At 45.4% G+C, this 27,818-nt stretch overlaps 1 protein-coding gene across 1 annotated transcript in view; it reads right to left on the bottom strand.

Annotated features, from left to right (window-relative positions):
* Positions 1-16,766: 16,766 nt before the first annotated feature.
* Positions 16,767-27,818, bottom strand: part of FMOD (fibromodulin) — a 34,535-nt gene continuing 23,483 nt past the window's right edge. Inside the window, exons 2-3 of the mRNA XM_086923504.1 lie at positions 24,439-25,431; positions 16,767-17,581 (exon numbers count right to left, since the gene is read on the bottom strand). Of these exons, the coding sequence (XP_086779630.1) occupies positions 17,430-17,581; positions 24,439-25,405 (1,119 nt within the window). The 5' untranslated portion in view covers positions 25,406-25,431 and the 3' untranslated portion in view covers positions 16,767-17,429. The remainder of the gene's footprint in view (positions 17,582-24,438; positions 25,432-27,818) is intronic.

The raw sequence follows: 27,818 nt of genomic DNA, 5'->3' as shown, positions 1-27,818 counted from the left end.
GCTGCTTGCGCTGAATTATGTGGGATACTTGCAGCTTCAACAATCGTATGCAAAGTCATAACAGCATATGCCGCAGTCGTATCACCATTCAGAAGCTTAAAGCACGAACCATCAACCCATAAGGTACCATCACATTCTGGAAGAGGAGTGTCCCTAAGGTCTATCCTCCCTTTCGTTTCTTCCTCTGTCCAAACGAAGCAATCGTGCTGTTCAGTAACATCTGTCTCAACTGAAATCGGCAACAACGTAGCTGGATTCAACGTGTTGCATCTCTTTATATGCACATGACTCGTTAACAGTGTCAATTCGTAACCCGGCAACCGAGCACTAGTTAAGTGCTGTGTCTTAGTGCGATTCAACAAGGTATCCACTGCGTGTGGAAACATCACAATCAGTGTATTGTCCATCACCAAACCAGCAGACTGTCGAATCGAAACAGCCGCTGCTGCTGTAGCTCTCAAACAACTCGGCAACGCTTTAGCTACCGGATCCAAAGTCGACGAAAAATAAGCACATGGACGCTGCTTATCGCCAAACTGTTGAGTCAAAACTGACAATGCACATCCCTCTCTCTCGTGGACATACAATGTAAATGGCTTACTGTAGTCGGGGGTACCCAACACAGGAGCTGAACACAACGCATCGCGCAATTCTGAAAAGCTCTTCTGACATTCGTCAGTCCAAGGAATAGGATTTGGAGTATCCTTAACAGTAAGAGCTATCAAAGGCTTCGCAAGCAATGAAAAATTAGGGATCCACTTTCTACAATACGACGTAATACCCAAGAAAGCACGTACTTCTCTCTGTGTCGTAGGCACACTCATTTTCGCAATCGCTTGAATTCTTTCTGGGGTCAGTTTCCTTCGCTCCTTCGATAAGAGGTGACCTAAGTAGGTTACTTCTTGTCGACAATATTGCAACTTCGAAAGAGAAACCTTATGATGGAAATCAGACAAATGACGTAACAACGACAAAGTAGCCTCTCTACAGATCTCTTCATTATCGGCAGCAACTAACAGATCATCAACATACTGAATAAGAGCAGCACCATCAGGTAAAACAAACAAATCAAGTTGTGTTTTCAAAGCCTGACTATAGATCGATGGACTCTCACAATAGCCTTGAGGAGCGCGCTTAAACCGGAAACTTCGGCCTCCTAAAGAGAAGCCAAAAATATCCCTACTCTCCACGGCAATAGGGATGCTGAAGAAAGCATTCTTCAAGTCAATCACCGAAAACCACGTGGCTGTAGCCGGAATCAAAGTCAGTAAAGCGGTGATATCAGGCACAACAGGAAATTGCGGCACTACAATCTTATTCACCTCGCGGAGATCGATCACAAACCTATATACAGGAGGTTGTGAAGAATCAGTTCTTTTCAGAACAGGCAAAACAGGACTATTGCACACATTACCTCTTGTTTCCTCAATCACACCTTTCTAAATCAGATCATAGATGATCGCCAGAAGCGCTCTTTCACCATCGCTGGAAATCCGATATTGCGGAATACGTGGCAATCTAGCATTCGCTTTCAACGTCACAACATATGGTGGAATCTCTAGGAGACCCACATCATTAGGACCAGTAGCCCAAAGAGAATCAGGGAGAGAAGACAATTCATGTGGAAGTCGATCTTTAGACAAGTACATCGGAGAGATCACTCTCTTACCCAATGTAAGGTGTACTCCTGACAGAGAACAATATAGCGCTGCATACAATCTCTTCAACAAGTCTAATCCCAACAAGTTCTCACCACAACCTGTCATCAGAATAAGAGGTGCTTCAAATTCACAAGCTCCAACAGAAATAGACAACAGACTAGAAAACGGATTTGTAACCGGCGCGCCAGAAAAATATACTGAAACATTCGTGAAGCCAGACAAAGGTGCGCCAGGGAGTTTAGAGTGCATAATAGAACTCTTCGCAGCACCAGTATCCAACAGAAAAGGCTCTGACACATCTGATGCAATCACTTCAACATAAGGTCCACTCTGATCTACTGGAACTGAAACAACTCCCTCTCTTTGTCTATGGCTGTCCTAGCAATCATTACCATCCATATTCTCACCTTCGACATAGTAATCATCCGTATAATACTGAGCCGTACTACCAGACGCACCATTCTGCTGATCAAAGCTATTCATAGAATTCTGTGGAGGCAAGGAACGCGCATTCTGAGGAAACACACCACATCCCCTACCTCTAGGAGCTTGCTGAACACCACGACCTCTCACACCAGAAGCACCATTCGTGCGCTGTAACAGAACCGGACAACTACTCTTGAAATGAGCCTCTTCTTTACAATACGCACACTGATTAGGACCTACGGGAAAACGCTGTTGAGAAGACTCGAACCTTTGCGAGTTTCTCTGATATTGCTGAGGTTGCTGATAATCGCGCTGATAATTACGAGGCGGATAAGCTTGCTGTAGAAGAATCTTAGTCTTAAGCTCTTTAGTCTTCTTGTCAGCTCTATCTTTCTCGTCCTTATCTCTATTTTCATAGTACTGGGCAGTAGCCAAAATCTGCGCTGACGTAGAAACAGCCCAAGCACTCTCAGAATCCTTCAACTTAGTGCACAATTCCGGAAGCAAATTATGCACAAACTTGTCAACGAACAACCGTTGACCACCTTCCGTACTCATGTCCTGACCACTATGGTCGACAAACGTCTCTTCGAATCTAGTGAAAAAGTCGGACACACTTTTGTCTTTCTTCTGCTTACACGCAGACAACTTGTCCCAGTTGACACGCATAGCAGGCATCAAAGTCTTCATATAATCAATAATCCTACCAGGGAGGTCAGCAATCACGTCCTCTGGTTTAGCACCACCTACTTGTCTAGCATCTGCGGCCCTAAGATTATTCCATGTATCACCTAATTCCTGGGCATGATCCGTATGACGAATCAATCCCCATAAAGGCTGTGGAACTACATTTCCAAACAACATGTCTATATCAGCCAAATTCATACTACATAAATCTACAGTTTGAGATAATTCCTTATAGTACCCTGCTGGATTTCTCCTAACTGAAGAATCAGACTCAAACAGTTGCTGAGAAGGAGATTCACTCCTAAATGACAACAACGTCGCAACTGTTCTCTCAACCTCAAGATCCACTAAAGTCCCTTTCGCAAACTCAGACCGTATACGGAACAACTCAGGCAGAGCTTGTCCTAAATCACCATCATCCCATTCTTCACGAAGAAAAGAACACATCATATCAAAAACATATCTCTGTTTCGGTGCTTCCCATTGACGAAAAACATCCATAACACACTCGAGACTATAGTGCGAAGGGTACGTAACCCATTTACGCACTAAGTGATCCAACACTGTCTGTTCATCGGGACCAGGCAATTGGCTATGAAACTGCTTACGCTTTGCAACAGGAGACATACCCAATGATCCAAAAAGAGGAGAAAAGAGACCAGCAACAGTATCGGTCATTCTCTGTCGAACAGAAGGAGAAGTTGACAAAAGAACAGGAGACAAAGCAGACTGAGAGGAAACCAAAGTCGGAACAGTAACAGGAGGAGTAAACAATACAGGCGTGGGAGTAGCAGATGAAGGAGGTAGCAAAGTTGGCGGCCCATGAGAAGGCTGCGCCAAAGGAATAGGAGCCAATGGAAGAGGAGCTGGCTGTTGAGGAACCACAGGAGGCAAAGCAACCGGAGGTTGCGCAACTACAGGAGGCGGAGGTGCTGTAGCACTCTGCACATAAGGGGGTGGCGAACTCAATAGGTGCGACATTAACAGATCTTTTGCAAGATCTTTCTTTTCTTCCTGTTGTTGAATCGGCAAAGCTGGATAGCACTTGTCTACCGCCAGTTTACGTTGCCTAAACAACTGTTCGCTTTATTGTTCTTCTTCGTTATCCCTAAACTGTATAGCAGCTTGCACCATTGACATACCTCGTTCTCGTTTATTTCGCTTCGCTAACTTCATTTCTTTCTGTTTGGCTTCCTTTAGCCATAAGCGGAAAGAGTCAAACATCGCCGGCCGGGCTTTCTTCTTGAACAGTTTAACTTCGAGATTGTCTAAAATCTCAGTTTCAAAGCTACCATAACGGGGCCACTGTAGGACACCGTCTTTCCTGGTATACTTAATCCATACTTCATTATACGTGATAAGGCCCACACCATGTTTTATATAGAGCTCATAGGTCGGAGTTCCAATCGGAGGAACCGGACACGAGTCCTCCAATCGGGAATCCCTATTACAACCACAACAAAATATCTTTCCAAGTCTGCTAAGACCAGGCATCTTCGCTCACTAGTCTAGCTTCAAACTTCAAGGGAATATCAACAAGCATTGGAAATGCAATAGGTCTCGCATAAGGAAAGTTTGAGCAATTGGTATTGTAACGGACACTTTTTTTATTTATGTGTTGGTTTTGAAAATAGCAAAAGTAATAGCTTTGTCAGTTACAATGTCAATAGTTTTAACTTTTGCAAATGTGACACCTATAGCATTTGTAATGCAATGTGTGTTGTCTTTACGTGACTTAGATGTATTGATATTGCAAATAACAATGGCTTTTAATTTTGTACATAATTAATACTTAAACAAAATGTATTGTAATTTATAATGGCAATAGCTTAAACGTTTGTAAATTAATTTTGTGAAGATTATGTTCAGTGTATTTTATTGTGACGAAAATCCAAGAACATTGCATTTGCACCTGGTGGTGGATGTGGTGGTGGATGTGGAGGTGATGGTGGATGTGGTGGTGGATGCGGTGGTGGTGGTGGATGCGGTGGATGTGGTGGTGGATGTCATGGTGATGGTCGATGTGGTGGATGTGGTGGTGGATGCGGTGGTGGTGGATGCGGTGGTGCATGTGGTGGTGGATGTCATGGTGGTTGTGGTGGTGGATGCGGTGGTTGTTGTGGTGGTGGATGTGGAGGTGGATGTGGTGGTGGATGTGGTGGATGTGGGTGTGGTGGATGTGGGTGTGGTGGATGTGGGTGTGTTGGATGTGGGTGTGGTGGAATTGAAACATTTTTGATATTAATTACTGCCAACGAAATCATTGCTGTTACTCAACAGCAAACGACCATTGAGAAAGCCAAACTCCCCACCTGGCACATACCCCCTCATTTCAGGTCATGACCCCGATTGTTACATGACACTCAGGAGAGCTACTAGGACCCTCTGTCTCAATTTTATAAATATATATTATGTAGCTGTGCCTACTTGATCGCTCCAATTTTACTTAATATGTAATCTTGAGTGAATATGTAATTTGTTAATCTGTAACTCACGTCACGAGTAACTGCTGTACATATAAGTAGTGTTGTCTACTACCATGTCACTTTTTCCTTATGTAATTTACTTCGCTCTAGTCTAAAGCGCTCTGACAACTCTGGGTAAAGTGCGCGCTATGTTAAAAACACATAAATAAATAAATTGCAATAGTCCTGTTAGTTTTTTGGTGCACGTCAATTTTTGTGTTCTATAACTGGATGCAATAAAGGAAAGCTGGGAGAGGAACCAAAATTCAGGTTGGGTGGCACATACTATGGAAATAAATTAAATAGGCCAAACACCTTTTGGAGACCCCCTCCCCCAAACACCTTTGCATCCCACTTATAGCCCAGTGACGAACAGTATTGGGTGGGGTGATATGTTGGAATTGGAAAGGAGGGGGAATTTGTGAGGGAGAGCGAAAAAGAGCTGTAAAGGGAAGTGATGGGAAATTAGGGGGAGAGTAATTGAGCTGGGAGAAGTTCAAAGAGAGGCGAAAAAAGTGTGCGAGAAAGAGAGGGGGGGGAGGAGGGAGGGGGCCGTCTGAGGCGAGGTGGCGTCGGTGCGGTGAGAGGCGGATGTGGGGCGACACAACAACAAAGAAGCAGCGAAAACAAAGCAACATATGGCTGGTGAGTTGCAAAGACCGTAAATTAATTGTAAAGGGAGGTGAGATAATGAGAGCACGTGGTCAGTCCCCTTGAAGGGGAGGGGGCAATGGCGGGTGCGAGGCAGAGACTGCAGAGTGATGCGAGGCTCCGGCGGGGTGGATTGTGCGCGAGAGAGATTGAAGGGGAGGGGACAAGTCCCAGAATGAAAATTGAGAACTAGATGTGCAACTTAAGCATGCACGTGGATGCTTCAGAGCCCTGCTATTCATTAAGGCGTTGATAGTGTATAAAGGTAGTAATAGACTAATAGTATTTGCACTTGATATGAAGGATTCTAGATGTATGCCAGTTTCTGGTACTGCTCCTTGGCACATACTCCATAAAGAAAGATTCTATGTTAGTTATCATTTTGTAACTTGTACAGCAAAATTGAAATGGTGCCTCTTCCTGGCACCAATGGGCAGCACATGACACCGTCCCAATGACCCTGCCCCTTTACTTCTTCTCTGAACGTTAAACATAACCTCGGTTAATCATCGCCAGCCGTTCAATTATTGTTAAAGTGTAAGAAACAGACAAAGAACAATAGCGGCCCGTGCACGCTGCTGCAATTATTCTCTTAAACCAGTTTCTGTGAGCAAATCATTGGCTTCCTGTCAGGGCTGAGTGCATTAATGCCATAAATAAATAAAAAACTCTAGGCCTAAATGTACCACACACCATGCTGTTTTTAAGGCACTGATCGCCACAAAATTAACTAGATAATGCGATCCCGTTATAGAAAAAAAAATCGGGCAATGAACTAGACAAAAAAAATGAAAGTATCATTTCATGTTATTGTGATTTGCGCTTTTTTTCACAGGCTAATCCACAGAGCTCTAGGAATGTCCCTGATCAGGGTTGAGATGTTCTGCTAATTGTCACTTTTGGCTCACTTAGTACAGTTCTGCCACGTCTGGGAAAATTAAAACTGCAAGTAACAAAATACAAAGCAAAACGAACTAAACAATTCCATATTAGCTGAACGTTTGATGTCAGGTTTCGGACAGCCTTTCAGGGCTGTGCCTCTATAAACAGACTTGTGTTACCGAAGTAAACAGCTCGGTGATGCGATTAGAACCTCACCCCCACGCGCTTAAACACTTCCCTGATGAACAACAATCCCGAACTGAAACTGACATTCGCTGCAGAGGGTCGAGATGGGCAATAAGGAAAACCTTTATAAAGTATAGGTTTCCTAAGATATGACAGCACACAAAAATAGGATGCTTCAAAATATTGGATGGCATGTATACTTTGATTCAATCACAGAGTTATTCAGAAATTGTAATAATCAATGAAGGAAGACTGCAGATAGACACTGAAAACAGACTACCCCATGTAGAGATCTTGGGCGGGTTGTAATAGACAATGAATTATGATTTCAGAGTGCTGAGGTGTTGAGGTTCTAAAAGAAGAAAACTGGAGGCACCATGGTGGGGCTGTCAGTGTTTGTGGCGCACGAAGAGAGCAGAAGTCAGTGTGTACAGCTCGAGTGGTGAACGCGTCACTACCCTAAATTTCCAAATAAACGGAGGCTTGTAAACGACTCAATTTAGATCAATAACATGTAAATTTATGTCGAGTGCTATCCTGAAACGTTATGGCTCGTGTCTGTGGCTTAACATTGGTCACCGGAGCGTGGACGCTTGGCAGCAATGCTTAGAACATGTGTGCCCCTTTAAAGCAAATTACGTCACGAAGCGTTAACGACCCACAAACCATTTAACAGTGCTTCAGAGAATCAGGCCTGGTGACGTAATATGAGCTTTCCTGCCTGCTGTGATGGCACGGTGTCCACTGCGGTCCTTGATTCAATTATTCCATGAACTCAATGCCTGGAGGTGCCACAGACAGTGCAGTGACAGCCAGGCCTGGCATGCCCTCTGCAGCGGCCAGCGACGCCTCGGCACCCCCTGAGGAGTCTGTCAGGCAACAGTTGCCACTGCTGTGGGTGGCTAGAAAGCCCCCATGACAGCACGTGGAGGGGGTGAGACAGACGGCGGGCAGGGGAGAGGGGAGAGGTGCGACACGAGAGTAGGAGGAGGAGGGGGGAGGAGAGTAGGGGAGGCACGGCCTAGCGGCCGTGCAATCAAGAAGTGAGGGGGCGGAGAAATGCGACACGGCGGGCAGGGGAGGGGGCGGAGCGGAGCGGGTAAAAAAATAAACAAACAAGACCGAGGGAAGAGAGAGAAGGGGAGGGGGAGGAGAAATGCGACACGGCGGGCAGGGGAGGGGGCGGAGCGGGTAAAACAAGACGGAGTGAAGAGAGATAAGGGGAGGGAGGGAACTGATGTGCACGCGCTTTTAAGCTCAATGCGCATGCGCATTGAGCTTAAAAGTCACGGGCACTGCAAGGAATCGCCACGATTCCTTGCAAGTTGGTTCAAGAGTGGATAAGCCCCCATAGTCTCGCAAGCTCGATGCGCATGCGCATCGACAGGCGAGACCTAAAAACGATAGTCTCGTGAATACACAAGTCCTTCGACTTTGGGGCCTGCAGGTACCAAATCAAAGAATCCCGATGGGATACCAAAACAAAACTAAGGACTGGGAGACGCTCCACTCATACTTAACTGAAATGTCGATGGCGTCACCAGAAGACCCGTCTATCGTCTCGCTCTACAAATCATCTAATGGCTCCAAGACAGGGCGACAGTCAGGGCAGCAGTCCTTCGTAGCCGTCGGAAAGCGGGGAACCTCGCAGCAAAGACTTTCGGACCACGACGACATACAGGGGTCGATGAAGTGGCAGGCCTTCCTCCAGAATTTTCACAGGAAGCTCCTCACGATCTTCAGGCTTGGACCGGTACCTCTGAAGTCGCCCTACGATGGGCGCCAACTAAAGAACCGGGTTTTAGAACCCGCGGCGCCAGGGAAAACGCCCGATGTCTTCGAGTTCCCTTGCCTTGGCAAACAGAGACACAGGACACTTCTCGGTGACGTCAAAGACCAAATTTATTGGCTGCAACCAGGAACAGAGGTCTACGAAGCACAACACGGGTGGTTTGCTAGAGACTGCACCAATTCATAGAGCGGAGCATCGTCTTTTATGCTAAAAATCACATTCCTGGCTAGCATCGATTACATACAAACTGACCAATCGGAGGATGACATTTCAAACCTATCGCATGACGACAAACCCACTTTCAGTTCTCCAGCCCACCAGAAATGAGCAAGCAAAATCCAACATTCCTGCTCGATCAGGCCGGACGGACCCATCATAAAAGACCTCAACCCATATCAATAATTAAGCCATAAAGGAAGGAACAGAAGCAGATGAGAAGCAAGATAGAAGGGTGTGTGCATGTACCATAAACTCAGCAATGTCCTGCTCTTTGATCTCTATCCGACCAGCTGCTTAACAAGGAACTGGCTCAACGAGGTCAGCCTCGGGCAAGGGAGTCAGTTCGTTCAGGTCACACAAAAGTCAGCTAAAGGTGTACGTGTCCCAAGGACTCGTTCGGCCGTAGTCATCGGCCTATGTGAGGGCAACCACACAAAATGGCTGCCGTACACAAAATGGAACCCGAAGGTTCGAACGAAATCCCTGAATACATAGTGTTTCCATTGATCGATTATGACGAAAACACTCGTACATAACGCACTCGTCATTTACTGTCCGCTGATACCAAAATCGTCATTATCCGACGACCTTTATTGAAAGACTCCTGGAATCCCCTGCAGCCATTCATGAGAGCAGCGTCCGGATTGGCCTGAGCGCCCTTGATTTTGCGCTTCCAGCGAGACTGGTAGCCTGTGACTGCTGTCTCCAACCCAGCAATGCTGCTCGACTTGGAGAGAGATTCATGTGCATGATGCTTCTGCAGGCCTGAGACGCAGTGGCGTAACGAAACTTGAAGGGGCCCCCTTGCAAGGTACACAGAGGGGCCCCCGCTCCGGATTTAATTCAGAGCTCTCTGGCATGAGTACAGTGGTGAGGGGTCCCCGCACTGCGGGGAATACGGGGGCCTGTGTTACACCCCTGCTGAGATGGCGAGCCAAACCCACATGCGCACTGAATCACAGTGCTCACCAACTCCGTGACTGCTCCCGCCACCTCCCAATGGCCCCACCCCCATGATTCGCCTGGGAGAGAAAAATAAGATGATAATAAACCTTGGGGCATATTATCTAGACAGGCGATAAAATTATCGCAGCTAAAACGTCAATAATGGGCTTGATATTATGCTCTAGGGCAGGGGTACTCATAGTATGGCCCGCGGGCCGCTGGCGGCCCGCCTGACCTTAATTGGCGGCCCGCCTGACCTTAATTGGCGTCCCGCCTGGCCTTAATTGGCGGACCGCGGACCCTGTGCATGTCCTTTATGGATAAAGTTGAATGTTAAACAGAGAAGATGGCCGCAGGCGCATACGTTGTGAATACGTATTCACAACGTTTGCTCCTGCGGCCATCTTCTTTGCTTTTGTTTGCCTTTGATTGGACAGCGCCCCTGTGACGTCACCCCCGGCGCGAAGCACAGGCCCTTTAAAAGTCAGTTGTAACTAGCGCTGTTACAGCTGACTTTTAAAGGGCCTGTTAAGGAGCTTCCTGTGTCCGTGGTGACGTCGACGGCCCTCTCTGCAGCAGCCCTGGAGAATCTTCCTCGCATTGGAGCAGCCGGAGAGAATCTTCACTGAAGTCTTCGCTGCCCCCAGCCACCGAGATCTTCACTACCGCCATAAAGTCTTCTGCCTCGATAGGTAAGTGAACCATGGTCATATTGTGTGAGGGGTGGGGCTTGGGTGAGGGGCACCTCAAGATGCAAGGCCCGTGCAAGAAGGAGTGTGTTGTCGAGGGTTGGGGGGGGCACTCCTCAGCTTTATTTAGTTATTTATTTAAGCATTGTTCTCTCGCGCGGACTTTACCCGAAGGTGTCAGAGGTCTCACAATACGAACAGAGCTGATACATGAGAACAATTACGTGTGAACAAATTACAAAAGCAAACGTTACAATACATGAGGCAAAAGTGACAATCGTGAGGAAACAAAATACAAGAGGTAGGAAACGGTGCAATATAGGAGGAAAAAGTGACATGTGTGAAGGTTACAAAAGCGTACAAAGTACACGTCGTGGTATAATACTGCAATAAATGGAGGACACTCCAACACAAAAATCAAAGAACAAACGTTACGTAGGCAATGGTGGCACTTGTGCAAGTATGGAAATCAAACAAAATGTGAGAGGTAGCAAACAGTGTGTTACAACAGAAAAGTGGCGTCTGCATGTTAGAGGGGCTCTGGGGGGAGACGTGCATTTTGGAAGCATCCTTTGTCCTGTGGCCTGCAGGTTAGCTACTGGGAGTGGGCGTGGGCTACACCTGAGCTCGGGGGGACTGAAAGCAAACGTGCTTAATTTGTACCGGCACAGCAATGAAGCACGCTGAACAGGGGTCCGAGAAGCAAATAGAAAGTGAGTGGGAGACAAGGGGGGGAAAGAAAGAGATAAGGGGAGAGGCGATGGAAAGGGAGGGGAGGTGACTGGGGAGGGATGGAAAGAGAGGTGAGTAAACGGAATGGAAGTGAAGATGGGGCAGTGAAATAAAGATGGGGCAGTGAAATGAAGATGGGGCAGGGACGTGAAGATGAGGCAGGGAAATGAAGATGAGGCAGGGAAGATGGGGCAGGGAAATGAAGATGGAGAAGGGAACCTTAAACTGCAATCCACCTTGGGTGCCCTGATACCTCCAACTCCCGCCGAACCACCTGAACACGTTTCCATGAAGGTGGATTCACCAAGGTGGCAGGGTAGAATGGTTGACATAATTGACATTGGCCTCACTTAAATGACATGGATTGAAAAGGGGTGAACACCTTTTTTGCAGTATGTATTGTTTTGTTCTTGAGGAAGGACTGGCTTTTGCAGCAGGAACTTAGGTTGAAGGTGTTTGACAATTGCAAGGTTCTGTACTGAAAAACACTGTCATTCAGACCGCCTTACGTCCTTTCCGCATTTCCACAGCCCACGATGTCCCAGACATACTGCCATGATGTGCTCCTCTCCCACCTGCCCTACCCAAAATTATTTTAATTAAAATGCCCTGTGTAAAAGAAAAATATGTTTCCTTTTTTTAAAGATTTGCGTTTCAAATAATACTAGCCAAAAACTGAAAACCTATTTCAGGGTTTCTGATGGGAAGTTTTTCTTTTGTCAAATTGTGTTTAATTAAAAAAATAGAGATGCAGTAGCATTTGCTTCATTCTAGGGCAGGAATAATACGGAATGGATCACAATAAGGAACTGTAAAAGGGGATTGCTTTATTGTCAAGTTAAGTGCTAAACCAGATCAAAACAGGAACTCACATATGAGAAATGGGAGTGGAGTCACAGACATTACTTGCAGTAATATTAGTGAGCTACTGCTGTGTTACAATATTGGAAACAGTTACTAGCCATGATTATAAAATGTAAACACATTGAGAATTCAGGCGAGTGCACCTGTGCACTTTCAGTGACTGGACCAAAGACGGCATCAAGCTCCCAATTCATTGCAATCTTGCCAAGGCTAGAGCTTTTGGCTTTGCTATTGCTTGCTTCCTTGTTTGTACTTTCAGCTAGCTGGAGATATTTAAGAAGCTGCATTGTTGAATTATATAACGTAATAAGCTGTAACTGGGCAATGAAATGCCAAACAATTACTAACAATTGGGGTGTTTTGCTCTTTCTGGCCACACCTGACTGCTAATAAAAAAAATTATAAACATGTGCTGCATGTAGTTAAAGCTGCTTTGGAAATAGAGCACTGTCTAGTAATGTTTTGAAACGGTAGTGGTCTTTTTTTACCCCCTTTAGCCCCGCCCCCAAATGACCCCGCCCCCACCGATGCGGCCCTCGGCCACAAACCACACTGTAAATTTGGCCCCCGAGAGAAAGTTTGTGAGTACCTATGCTCTAGGGTATTCCAATTGAAGCTCAGGTTAGATGTCCTTCACATCTTACATGGGCTTCAATTGGAATTCCATACACCATATTATCAAGCCCATTATCCTAAAGCGGCGATAATTTTATCGCCTGTCTTGATAATATACCCCATGGTTTATTATCATTATATGATTGGGTTGAAACGTCAACGATCTTTTAGGGTCCAGCTACAGACTAAGGCTAAGGCTCTGGGTGGAAATGATTAATTTGTACACGCATCAGAGTAATTTCTTTTGCAATACTCTGGCCCGCTATATACTCTTTTCTTCCCTTGTATATACTGTGTTTTAAATCACCCTGTACATAATATATGCACCATATTCTACCACTGAGCACGAAAGTCACTTTAGTACTCATCACTATAAGCTTCATCTTGTCTTGACAGCCTTATTTTCTAACTTTCAAGTATATAAATGCTTTAATTCATATAAAAGACAAGAATATTCATTTTTTTCGCGTCTATGATCTTTTCAATGTGTTCCATAAGTCTTCAAATATCATTTATGATTCGTTTTCTAAATGATATAAAAAATAAATATACCCCCTTATTTAAAGAAATTGTGCGTATGCCCGACCGAACCATTTTTTTGTTTGTATATCCATACCCAGGTTCTGAGGGACCAGGGTCACCCCGTTGCTGTTTATCTTTACCTGGTAGGAGATAACGTTCGGGCCATTTCTCGTGTTGCGGTGCCACCGCAGTGGGTCAATCAGAGGGCACTTGGCCAGTTTCGGTGGGCAGGTAATGCTTGTTTACAGTCTGGGGCCTGTGTGCGTTTTGTTTCAGTCTGTGTACTCTACCTTAAATATTTGACCGTTGATTTCGGAAGATGATTCGTGGAGACGAGTGACACATGTTTACAAGCTGCAGCTTTCGATCATAAACCCAGACTTTCAGGCAAAGGATTGGTTTCTGGATCAGTTTCTGAGTTCTCAGATGATGGGACACTGCCATCGTGTGGCCAAACTGTATACTGGTACAGACCAGAGAATCGGCGGTGTCCTGGGATGTGTGCTCCTGGTACAGAATAAATATGTTGCAGAGATAATTATAATTGCTTAAGAAAAAAAGTAAATCCAAATAAGTGAATATGAAATAGAAAATGAATTATTAATCCCGTAGTGCCTCCAGTCTGGTATACTGCATATATTTATGGAATAATGTTTTTTCTATTAAATAAATTATGTTTTTTTCCCCTCCAGGAATGGCCCTCTTGAGGATCACCTTTAGGCGGATGCCTCGTGCGAACCATCCCAAAAACTTGTAATATGCTTGGAGCAATCCCATGTTATTTAACATTTGTTGGATGTATTGTCACTCTGATTTGCTTATGTTCTTATTCAATAGTGTATCTTACTGCTATTATGGTGTCCCTTAACTGGGCATAACCTCTTGACCATCCTTTTAATTGGTATCCTTTCACTGCTTGCATTTCAGAAACTACATTTTTCTTTTTCATTCAGCACTCTTTGAGACTGTTTCTTTTGTTGCTGTCTCCCACGTGTGATGCTTCTCCTTTCCTCAAATACCAGTCCTGTGCACTGTATGCCCCCCCCCAGCTGGTCTGTAAAGACACACAAATAGTTTTCATTTTCTGGGGCGTGACTAAACAGCATACTTTAAGGGCTCCATTTGTTCGATCGCCAGTATTCCACATATTTAACACAAGCTCAGGCCTTGGCACTCAAAGGCTTTTACGCTGTGGCAGAGTTGATTACTGCACTCATTCAGCTGGCAGAAGGGATGCTGAGCATGGTTGAAAGGCATTTATGAGTCATGAAGGAATCTGACCCATGCCCTCCAAAATGGAAAACTATACATGGTTTCTTTATAAAACTATAGGTCTGACCCCATAATTGGACACTGTATTTGTGATGTTGCATGTAGAACTAGGCTCAATATTCATTTCAGGTACACAGAGATGCACACAATACACCCTATCTGACCTTAATTTGTTACCTTAAAATGGACACAGTACACTAGTTGAGGCTTCTAGAGCTGGGCATCCTCTAGATTTGGTGTCAAGAACTGTAATAGCGAACATGAGAAGCATACACCAGATGAAGCCTCCTGAAGTGGTTTCAAGACTCCATGAATGACTTGAACCAAACTCCTCTCTTCTGGTGGCTAATAGCGGTATTCACTGCTGCATTGAGCACTTGACAAGCGTTTTCCACCTGGCCACAAGTCACAGCGTGCCAGTTGTTGTGCCATCTGGCTCTCAAGAAGCATGGATTACTACAGACCATCGTTTTACGTGAAAAGAGAGGCCCTCATGGGGCTTGCCTGCCCCACCCAAAACGGGTGCCAGCAGACCCTCCATCCAGTCATCACACACTGTCCGAATCACACTGACCTCTCACCCTCAGTCACCAGCGTCACTTCTGCAGGATATATAAGGTCAGCATCAAGATAAGACAATTGTAATAATGTTTAATACAAGCTGTGGTTAATATTCTAAAAAGTTACATTTCAATAATGCCTCCTTCGAATTTCAGCAATATTATATGGCACACTGCAGACAATCTGTATGTCCATGTTTTTCGTTAGTACACCTATATATGAGTATTTTAATTTTGAAAAATAAATTGAAAGACTTATTGTGTTGCTGTAGAAATCTTTGAAACCCTACATTTTTTGTAGGTGTTCACTAGCAATTTCATAAAAATTCAAGGGCACTTCTAATTATTTTTAAGCAGCAAAAGCTCAATGGAAGTATTATAATAAGAGGATTATTTCTGGAATTTCAAATTGTTTAAATTTTTGGGGGGATAAAAACGTACAATTCTGTTTTTTCTGTTGTTTTCTGTAGAACCTTTCAAAGTCAATTAAATCTGATGGGCTTGTTTATATTGATGAAGCATTTCTATAAGGCCTGTACTATGAACACATTTTGGAGAGTACAATCAGGGGTGTGCCAGCCTGTGAGACAGCTAACGTTCAACCCATGCTGTTCTGTTTGATTTATTTATTTTACTTAGTTTTGAGAGCGCGGGCATGATGCCATGCGGCTGCTCCAAATTGACTGAAGATTTCTTTAATTTTTTATCTTGTCATTGCAGAACATTTGTTCGGGGACGTCAGTGGGATTAAGCATGATATTACAGAGATGGGTATATGGGATTGAAATAATATACAGAGACTAAAAATGTAAATGCTGCATAATGTATAAATAGTTATTCAGAAGATGCTTGTTCTAGGGCAATTTGGGAGATTTGTCTTGAAGGCCCAAAGCTCTTAAAGGCTGTCAGGGCTGGAGATAAGTCAGTTGCTTATCAGGATCGCCCCACATATGTGACTGATAGAGGCCTCTTGAAAAACACATAGGGGTGGATTTACAAGCCCCATGCGCCTCATTTACGCCGCCGTTGCGTCACTTTTGGAACGCAACGGCGGCGCAAATCCTGCTCCATGGTGCGGGGGTACTTACAACGTGACGCATCTGGGAGATGCATCACGTTGTAATGCCCTCTGCCACATGTAGGCGTTCCTGTGCAGGGGGGGGCGTTCCGGCGCAGGAACGCCTCCTAAAAGTGGCTGAGTGAAATCTACAAGATTTCACTTAGTCACTTTTAGGCCCATGCTGCGTCAAAACCCTGCGCCTGCCTGAAGCATTAACTAGATAGGGCCCCCAGAGCATTGCTGGAGCTGTGTCGTGCTTGCGACGCAACTCCAGCAATGCGTCACTTTTATGGCACAGATGCGTCACGCATCCGTGCCGTTTTTGCGCCATGGTGCGCCGCATTGTAAATGCGGTGCATCCACGATGGCGGAGTTGTGGCGCACAATAACTGGCGCATCCCTGCTGATTTGCAGGGATGCGCCAGTTATTGTAAATATGCCCCATAGAGTGGGCAGGCACAAAACCGTTTTTTTTTTTTAATTCTCAGATTTCCCCAAAGACATCTGAGTGGCTCAAAGTATGTGAGTCTTCAAGAACGTTCTGACTGTATCACTAGTCACAACGAAGATTTACCACCCAGAAATTAGGTATAAAAGTTAATATTAGTTGAGGTAAGTATTCCATTCTGGATTCAGTGTTTTTCTTTATTTGAGGAGTATGTACGTGTTCTTTTAGTAGAACTCGGAGGTGCGAATGACTGTAAAAGGAAGTATCGTCGGTGCAGAAGGGAGGTTTTTTTTGCTTCGGTGTAGTAATCAGAGGGGTGCCTGCACGTGCGAAGATTCTCAGGAGCTGGCACGTGTCCTCCCGAGGCACTTCCGGGTGATTTTTACAGGCATTGCAGTGTAATATTTAGTAATTTCATAATCAAATGCGTTCATGGAAGCCAAGCCTCGCTCTGCCTTGTCATGACATCATCACAAACTGACAACAACAGACGGACGGAAGCGAGTCTCTGAACAGGAAGTAAATTGTTGAAAAGCTAGAGGTCCTTGCACGTGACTGGAGCAGTGACCAAGCTAGCTGCTCACATGCTGTACAGCATTGCTTTCCTAGCGGGTCCTTTGCGAATTTGAAAGCTGAGTATTACAGTTTGTCCCAAGTAAATGAGAATGGCGGGTAGTTGCTGGTAGTTCTGGTCATGCTTGCAGGTGTGGCACTCATGGCAGTGGTGGAAGGGAGTGCAGGCTCGGATAGGACTTAGATTTCAATGTAGTTGGCCCGGCGCAGGCAGAGAGAGGAGTCGCTTGGGATCGCATTGGCGTGGATCTCGTTTCCCTCCAGCCTCAGGACCTGTAGCTTTGAGAAGTTGGTGATGTCAACGAAGGAGCAGAAGCTGCCGACAGAGAACTCTGGCGAGAGAAGAATGTGAGAGAAAACATGACATGATTAGGGATCTTAGAATTATCTGATTCTGTTGCAATCATATGACAGTTTTGATCCACCTCTTTCACACTGTTACGAGTATTCTGTTTGCTGTTATCCAGCTGCCACTATTGCTATACTGTTTTCATTATGCTGGCATGCGCACTACGTATCACTTCTTGCATGTATGTATCGGAGTATATTTCGATTGTATACTTTTTCTTTCAAATACAATAAAATATTTTAACAACAAAAAAGAATTATCTGATAACAGGGCATTGATAGTGAAGAGAAGTGCGAGGGGTTCTGATGAACTGATTGAAGAGCTCTGAATTGGAGGGGTCACTTACCTCTGCCCATAGCACACCCATCCGTGTGCTCTTGCTTGACCTGTCTGGAGGATAAGTACTTGAAGGATCACTGCAGGTCATTTTGGGCATGAAGAGAGGCAATGATGGGAGATGTGGCGAGGAGAAATATATATTGCCTCAAGCTAGGAACCTGCCATCATGGCTACAAATTTGGAATGACGCTACATGTAGTCCGATAAACTCTATCGGAGAAGATTAAGATTTTGGTGTAAATAACTATCTTCAACTCTTTGCAGATAGGAATTTGTGTCAAAACCCATAGGTTTCATGGGAACCCCCGTGCACCACCGAAGGAACCTTGATACAAGGTAACACAAGACAGCTCATTGGGCAACTTTCCATTTCTTTGGGTTACTTACTATCCAATGCAAATCATGATTTGCGTTGAATAAGAAATCCTACCTGAGCACTCTGTCGGGTTTGGGTTAGAAAGGTAATACAAACCTGCCACAAAGAGTGTGCATATCTGGGTCATAGCATGTGATCAAGGTACTTTCATAGCATTGGAGTCTTGTCAGGATGAATGGTTCTCCGCTTTTGACATTTTGCACCTGGTACTGTTCTAGGCGTTAAAGTTAATTGTTTTGCAGTTTTCTGAATCAGAAGTCATGGACATAGAGTCTGAACATGAAACACTCTGAGCTTCTCATGGTGAAGGGATGAAGCAGAAACATGTGTGATGATGCTGAATGAAGATTTCTGCAAGAGAGCTGCTGAGGTGCCAGCTGATGCCTTAATTCAACCAGGCCGTGAGAATGATACTGAGTGACATAATCATTCAATGTGGGACAATTAAGCTTTGTTAGGGCAGTTGATTCACAGCTTGGCGGCTTGATCTGGGTGTTTCAGCAGTATGTCAATCAAGTGCATTTCTCTCTCGCTCTTTCTCTCATTTGCTTTCTCCTAAACATGAGCCTCCTAAACAAAAGGGCGCCTAGATTAAAAAAATGTTGTGTTGGTTCCATATTAAGGGTTAAAAGTGCCATGCAGGTGTTCATAAACCAGGAAGACCATACTATTTGGTCTCTATATGTACTGTGCGTGAATCGTAACATGCTCAGGAGGGAGGGAGTGTATCAATACAGTAAAGACCCACAGGTTAGTCCGATAGTGGACTTATACCAGGACATAACACATGCACTCAATGCAGTCCAATTGTGTCTTAAAGGGCTATCAAGAAAACCAGTGCTTTAAATGGGAAATTAGAAGTGCCGGTACTCAATAATTAGACTGAGTAGGTATTTAGGGGCGTGTATAGGGGCGTGTCTGGGGGCGTGTCTTGAACCAGGAATTTAATAATAGGCACATAAGTAAACTGTAACCCAAATGCTCCGATTGTCATGTAAAGCGCTTAAATGCCCATGGGCCAAATTCGCGCAAAATCAAACTGCTTCCTTACATAAGAGGCATGGCAAGCATCAGCTTCTATGTCATACGTGCAGAGCCTAATTTTTGACAGTTTGATATTGCGCGAATTTGGGCCATGGGCATTTAAGCAAATTACATACAATCAGAACATCTGCATTAAAGCGAGCCTGGCTGATGACAGCTGATTAGCCATAAACGGATGTATGACGTTAGAACGCATACATTGACAACGCGTACCTTTACAACGCGTTCGTAACAACGAAAGTTGTTACCACGCATTGCGCTGGGGACGCAAAATTGATTAATTTAATTTACTATTCCAACACCAGTCCCCGTGGATAGTAGGGAAGGTGTTGGGATAGTAAATTAAATCATTTACTATCCTTGAGCGCCCCCCAGTGCAATGCGTGGTAACAACTTTCGTTGTTACGCCCGCGTTGTAAAGGTATTCCGTGGTAATGCTTGCGTTCTAAACGCTGCATACCGCCATAAACCAGTCCCAGGATGCTTGATTCCGGTCCAGGGAAGACATGGCTTGGCAGTTCGGGCTGGACTGTTCCCATGAGGCACAGAGTCAGACTGATTTGCATATGGCCATGTCTGAACTGGGGTGGCGGAGTGAGCTAAAGAATGATGATGGATTAAACCCAGATCAGTTGACTGGGGGTGAGTGATTGCAATGGTTAACACTCCGTCCATCATCCCCTTTGGTTTTGCTTCACATCGATAATACAGCATGGGAGCAGAGGCAAAGTGATTCTCTCATTTGCATGGGGCACACCCCTATGCAAATGAGGGAACACCCTCTCGAGAAAGCGTGCCACTCTAAGTGTGCCAGTGCTTTCACTATTACAGAAGGAGCCGCACAAGTGACTGCGGCCCCTTCTGAAATACCAAAGTTCACCGGAGGCATGCAAAGTGGGAGCAAACGCCTGTTGCACCCCTGTGGGCACTTTGTTTAATACAGCCCCTGTTTTATTGTTACTTCTGAGTGTGGGAATATCAATGCGGTATTCTTGCATAACTTGAAAAGGGAGCCTCTGATGGATATAAGAATGCCCACAACATTCAATCACTCCAGAAAACTAACTGCCAGGCAAAAGTACACATCAAATCAGAACTCATATCACATACTCAATACAGTCTAGATAAGCCAGCAGATGGATATCAGGATCCTGCTGTGCCAACCAAAAGTTCCTGCTACTTCACACATGCATAGACCTGGTGGGCAATATGCAAGCCAAATAACCCCATCACCATGTGGGCTTCTTGGTGAGACTTCCGATCGCACAAGAAACTTATAATGTATCTGATTATAAACAACCAAACATCAATATCTTCAAAGTGCACGACTGGACTCTGGTCTGTAATGGAATACTCAAAATCAGGGAAGAAGGTGTTAGCAATGGCACAATAAGTGCAATAGAAATACGTACAACATAACTGACTGCGTTTCTAGGTGTATTTTGTATAGATTTCTATCTTCTTCCCTCAGTACCATCAAGGCTGTCAGGTTGACATTGAGGTGTTCTAGAACTGGGGGGGAGGAAGAGGGAGATCCTGGGAGAATCCTCACATGCCCAAGGTTTGGAGGCAAGGAGGAGGAAGAGGTGGGAAGCAGTGCATTCCCTCTTCTCAGGAACACAGGTGTTTCTTCCTTTTTGTGTACTGAATGGGGCATCCCACCTTCAAAGTAAGCCAGGCCTTTGTTGCCTAATCCCTGGTAAACCCCCTACCCAATACACACTGTAGAAGCTACCCCAAAGTGTAGTCACTTATGTGACAAAACTGTATCCCTACAAGCACTATATAGATGGAGTTTCTGCCATTAACTTCAATGAATCCGCGGCATTCTTCAGGACGAGAATTGGGCTCCTGTCCTGCCAATATGACTTTAGTTATTGCAACTTTGTTAGGGCGACCTATGTCAACCTCTAACCTAATGCTGGTGTTCTCAAGTACCTTTATATTTTATTCAAGTGGATATTTCATTTCAATGGCAGAAACATGTTGACGACAATAGTGGTGATGGGGTAATAGTTCCCCTAATCCCCCCTTTCCAGCTTTTAATACCAAGTAATACCCTATGATTAAATGTGATTTGGGGTAGTACACTGGTTTTTAAATCCCTTTTTGCATGGACCCCCACTTTAATTATTAGAAGTGTCTCCCTGTCTTCAGGTGTAGGCCCGCTCTCTATCAAACCAGGTTTTTAGAGAGCGAGGACTGCCTATGATGAAGCATGACACCTGGTGGTGTGTGAAGACAGTCCTTCACAATTTTTGAGATACCCAGCACTCCATCTATATGGTGCTTGTAAGGATATGGTTTTGTCACATAAGTGACTATACTTTGGGGTAGCTTCTACAGTGTGTATATAATAGGTTTGGAGGCCAGCTCACCCTGAGGACCCCATAGCCTCCATTCTTCTTCTTTGGATATTTCTAAGGGTCTTGTGTTTGTAAAGCCTCCTACGCAGTCAGCACTAATCAATGAGTAGGATACCGATCCGTCCTCATCATCTAAGTTTAAGATACAGAGCACCTTTGGCCTGTTCTGCTACTTCTTTTGCTCCAATAGGTCCTTTCTGCTTTTGTATTTTGTCTTTCATGTGGGATTGTAGATCCTATTGGCATGATGCCTTTGGATGATAGTCGTGCTTTATAAATAAAAAAGATAGATAGATAGATAGATAGATAGATAGATAGATAGATAGATAGATAGATAGATAGATAGATAGATAGATAGATAGAAAGATAGATGCTCTTGCGTTGCTTTGAGCGGTACAAAAGGGGGTGGTAATGGACTGAGTATACGAACCAATCAAACACTCACACCCCGTCAAAAGATCTAGGTTTAATCCATCACCGTTCTTTAGCCCACTCTGCCACCCCAGTTCAGACATGGCTATATGCAAATCAGTATGACCCTGTGCCTCATGGGAACAGTCCAGTCCGAACTGCCAAGCCATGCCTTCCCTGGACCGGAATCAAGCTTCCGAGGACCAGTTTCTGGCATTCCAGCCGTCTTCAGCCCGGCTTGCTTGAATCCAGTGGCAAAGTGAGCAAGGGACTCACTTCTGAGCATACCCTGCCACACTTATGGCGGCCAAAAGCGGTACAAAAGGGGGTGGTAATGGACTGAGCATCTGAACCAATCAAACACTCACACCCCGTCAAAAGATCTAGGTTTAATCCATCACCGTTCTTTAGCCCACTCTGCCACCCCAGTTCAGACATGGCTATATGCAAATCAGTATGACCCTGTGCCTCATGGGAACAGTCCAGTCCGAACTGCCAAGCCATGCCTTCCCTGGACCGGAATCAAGCTTCCGAGGACCAGTTTCTGGCATTCCAGCCGTCTTCAGCCCGGCTTGCTTGAATCCAGTGGCAAAGTGAGCAAGGGACTCACTTCTGAGCATACCCTGCCACACTTATGGCGGCCAAAAGCGGTACAAAAGGGGGTGGTAATGGACTGAGCATCTGAACCAATCAAACACTCACACCCAGTCAAAAGATCTGGGTTTAATCCATCACTGTTCTTTAGCCCACTCTGCCACCCCAGTTCAGACATGGCTATATGCAAATCAGTCTGACCCTGTGCCTCATGGGAACAGTCCAGCCCAAACGCCAAGCCATGCCTTCCCTGGACCGGAATCAAGCTTCCGAGGACCGGTTTCTGGCATTCCAGCCGTCTTCAGCCCGTCTTGCTTGAATCCAGTGGCAAAGTGAGCAAGGGACTCACATCTGAGCATACCCTGCCACACTTATGGCGGCCAAAAGCGGTACAAAAGGGGGTGGTAATGGACTGAGCATCTGAACCAATCAAACACTCACACCCAGAAACCGGTCCTCGGAAGCTTGTTTCCGGTCCAGGGAAGACATGGCTTGGCAGTTCGGGCTGGACTGTTCCCATGAGGCACAGGGTCAGACTGATTTGCATATAGCCATGTCTGAACTGGGGTGGCAGAGTGGGCTAAAGAACGGTGATGGATTAAACCCAGATGTTTTGATGGGGTGTGAGTGTTTGATTGATTCAGATGCTCTGTCCATCACCACCCCCTTTTGTACCGCTTTTGGCCGCCATAAGTGTGGCAGGGTATGCTCAGACGTGAGTCCCATGCTCACTTTGCCACTGGATTCAGGCAAGCCGGGCTGAAGACGGCTGGAATGCCAGAAACCGGTCCTCTGAAGCTTGTTTCCGGTCCAGGGAAGACATGGCTTGGCAGTTCGGGCTGGACTGTTCCCATGAGGCACAGGGTCAGACTGATTTGCATATAGCCATGTCTGATCTGGGGTGGCAGAGTGGGCTAAAGAACGGTGATGGATTAAACCCAGATCTTTTGACTGGGTGTGAGTGTTTGATTGATTCAGATGCTCCGTCCATCACCACCCCCTTTTGTACCGCTTTTGGCCGCCATAAGTGTGGTAGGGAATGCTCAGACGTGAGTCCCTTGCTCACTTTGCCACTGGATTCAGGCAAGCCGGGCTGAAGACGGCTGGAATGCCAGAAACCGGTCCTCGGAAGCTTGTTTCCGGTCCAGGGAAGACATGGCTTGGCAGTTCGGGCTGGACTGTTCCCATGAGGCACAGGGTCAGACTGATTTGCATATAGCCATGTCTGAACTGGGGTTGCAGAGTGGGCTAAAGAACGGTGATGGATTAAACCCAGATCTTTTGACTGGTTGTGAGTGTTTGATTGATTCAAATGCTCCGTCCATCACCACCCCCTTTTGTATCGCTTGCGTTGCTTTGAGCTAGCACGGGAAGAATCAGCTCCAAGTGATCAAGTTTTGTGACAAATAGATGTTGTTACTGTACATTGGGCTGGGGCTGGTTAATATGCGATTTTCCCTTGCCTGGTGTATAATAAGCGTAGCTTTGTAGATTTCACAGAATGACACCTGCTGCTTTTATGTTCCTTCACACTCTTAGTAGTCCAGGTTCAATAGACCATCACTGCTGATCATCGGAGAGGAAGCGTGTAATAATGTCCATGACCCTTGGTACTTCTCTTGTACTCATGGTACTCTTGTACCAGTGACTAGTTCAGTTCACCATGCTAGGTATTTACTGAGTGGTGAGGTTGTGCCAACAGATGCTCACCTTGGATCTGGTTGCCTTGTAGGTAGAAGTGTTCCAAGTTGGTGTTCACCGGGGGGATCCTCTGAAGCCTGTTGTGAGACAGGTCCAGTTCTAGCAGGCTGCTGGTGTTGAAGGTGTTGGAGGGTATGCCATCATTTGTCAGGTAGTTGTGGGAGATCCGCAGGTACTGCAGGTTCTTGAAGTTCTTGAAGTATTCAACAGGGATGGTGTTTATGTTGTTGTACTCCAGGTACAGCTGTTCTATGGTGTCTGGAAGGCTGTCTGGCACTCTGCGCAAGTTATTATTGCTCAGATCCAAAAATATCAGTGACTTCAGGCCTTTGAAAGCAGCTGCAACATCCTGGATCTGGTTCTTGTGCAGGTGGATAGCAGTCAGGTTCTCCAGGCCTTCTAGGGCGTTGTTTGGGATCCTCTGCAGCTGGTTGTAGGAAAGATGCAGCTCACGTAGGGACCGTGGCAAGCCGGCGGGCACCCTGGTGAGGTTGTTGTGGTCCAGGTACAACCTTTCTAGACTCCGGAGCTTGGAGAAAACCTTCCTGCCAACCTTCTCGGTAAGAAGCTGGTTGTTCTGCAGAGCTATCCACACCAGGCCAGTGGCATTCTCGAACGCTCCTTCCTGGATTCCAGTGATCTGGTTGTTCTGGAAGTAAACGTACTTCATCCTAGAAGGCACGTATGGGAGGTACTGCAGGTTACGGCTGTCACAGTACATGGCTGTTGGGAAGTTAGGGGGACAGTCACATTCCCCAGGGCAGTCAGTAGACATGGGTGCACTGATGTCCTCGAAGTAGTTGCCATAGTTGTAGGAGGGGGCATAGTAGTAGGAGGGGCCATAGTTGTAGGAGGGGCCCGAGCTATAGTAGCGGCTCCGAATATAGTAAAGCCACCAGAGTGTGTCATCTTCATAATGGGACAGGGATCCCTGCCACAGCACTTCTGCCACCAACACCAGAAAGAGCCACTTCATACTTCAGGAACTCTGAAGTAACTTCCCTGAAAAAGAAAGAGACAGAGAACATTCATGTTAGCACAAGAGCATGAAACCAAGAGGTCAGCATTGCACATGGGTCTTATTGTATTTATGCCAAACGTCAGCACACAAACACTACGAAGAAAAGAGACTGTACTCGCGGTGCATTCACGGGCCTACGTGGACGGCATACATGCAAAGCAAAGGTATGATCTAGAGGAGAGGGCTAATGCTCTGGTTTTAACATAATTACTGTTTTGATATTTCATAGGCACAAGATAATTGTCAAAAGAAATGCATCAAAACGAAGTAGCAGATTTACTAACTTTTCACACAGCGCAACAACCACAGTTGCTGCAATTATTGTTCGAAAGGAAGGCCATTTCTTCCCCCCCCCCCGCCTCCCCCTCCCCCACCCCCCCCCCCCTGCCCCCCCCCCAGGGGACCGAGACTTGCACCCCTGTATACTGTACCTTGTAAATACCTCAATAAAAGTATTTGAAATTAAAAAAGAACAGCACCATACTTACTAAGGTGTTGGATCATATCATGATGGGCTTTGCTAGTGCAGCGCAGAGCTGCACTCCTGTTTTATGTGCATTCAGGGCATAAAGTGAATTAATTCAACTCAACATTTCTTTGAGTTGGTGCTTTATTTTCAGATACTTCCGTTCGGAAACAGTGAGCAAGGTCTGCCTCTTTCTGTTTCTGAGATGAGCTGTCTGAAAACAAAGCACTAACTCAGAGAATTATTGGGTTAAGTGATTTCAGTGTATGCACTTAATTAGCAAAGTCCGTCATGATATGGCCCCTGGAGCTGTTCTTCTCTCTTCGTGAGCTGGAGCACTAGGCTGCCATGTGCCAACGCACACACCTTTGCACCATCGTGTGATTAGTGCGTGATCTTTCAAGCATAGGTTTTGTACTAAAACGAGATCCTTCCATTACAGAATGTATGTATGCTTTAATATTTTTTCCACTTAGTATGTGTGTACAGTCGAGTAAACAAGTAAAGTTGGAAAAATATGGAGAGTTTTAAAACTTCGACGCCAGCCAGACAAAGGTGTCACTTTTCAGTGGCAGGGCGTTCATCGGTAGGTTGGTGACCGGGACTTTCAGTGGTGTGCTGATGGAATTGTGGGGCATATTATCAAGCAGGGCGTTAAAATTATTGCTGTTTTAGCGGCTGAAAACTGCAGCTAAACGGTGATAATGGGTTTGATAATATGCCCTGGAGAGTTCCAATAGAAGCCAGAACATGGGTTTCTATTGGAATTCACAAGGCCATATTATCAAGCCCATAATCGTCGTTTTAGCAGCAGTTTTCTGCCGCTAAAACTGCGATAATTTTTAACACCCTGCTTGATAATATGCCCCTGTATTTTCTGTAGCTTGCTCGAGAGTCAGGGTATTTGGCAGCCCGTGAACCAACTGTTTCCATTGTTTGGACACTGCACCAGGCCTCGTTGATGTATGGAAGGTGAGCCTGTGTGCAATTGTTGCCTTTAATTTGATGATGGTGAAGCCAAATTTTCATAGCTGATAGATGGTCCAAGGTTTAATAGTTCATGGCTGAGCCCAGATTTTCGATAGTTGGCCAGTAAGTCAGTATGGGCCATACTGCCCAAATTGGTCTCCTACGCGGAGGCTCTGTCTGAGGTTATGGATATGGCAGGGTGGTCTAGGATCAAATGGTTGAGGGACGTCAAAAGATTACTAATGGAGATAGGGTTACCTGATGCTTGGTACACAAAATCTGCCCCACCTAAGGCTACTATTAAAAAGTTGTATTGGAACTGGGTCTCTGCGAAATTACATCTAGACTCACGCCATTGCAACACAACAGTAGCTTTTGTGAGAATCAAGGATGTAGTGGCATACGAACCCTATCTAGACATTATCACCATCCCGTTCGACCGCACTCTGTATTTCAAGTTTCGTGTGGGGACCTTACCAGTAGGGGAGGTAGTCGCCCGCTGGAAGAGGCCTCACCAACTTTCACCTTTTTCTGCATCCTGTCCCACTCGTGTAGAGTCAGTTGTCCATATCTTCTTTGAATGCCCGGACTATCGTGTCCCGAGAATCCGTTGGCTTAAACCACTCTGTAGACTGCTGGGCATTCGTCAGTGTATAGTGGCAATGTGCATTTTAATGACTGACACATCCCCTGTGATTGTATGTGCTGTGTCAAAATTCTTGAAATGGGCTTGGTTGAATCGCAATAGAAGGCTTTCTGTGTCAATTTAATCTTTGTTTTAACTCGTCTAATCATTTATTGTACCTGCTTTTATCAACTGTGTATAAATAGATTGTATATGACATTTTTTATAAATTGTATTTTTGTACTGCTTTTATGGTATTTGCATACCGAAATAAAGCCTATCAATCAATCAATCAATCAATCAAAGTA

Source organism: Lissotriton vulgaris, chromosome 5 (genome assembly GCF_964263255.1).
Source record: "Lissotriton vulgaris chromosome 5, aLisVul1.2, whole genome shotgun sequence".
Classification (NCBI taxonomy): Eukaryota; Metazoa; Chordata; class Amphibia; order Caudata; family Salamandridae; genus Lissotriton; species Lissotriton vulgaris.
This window is presented reverse-complemented; position numbering and strand designations above follow the sequence as displayed.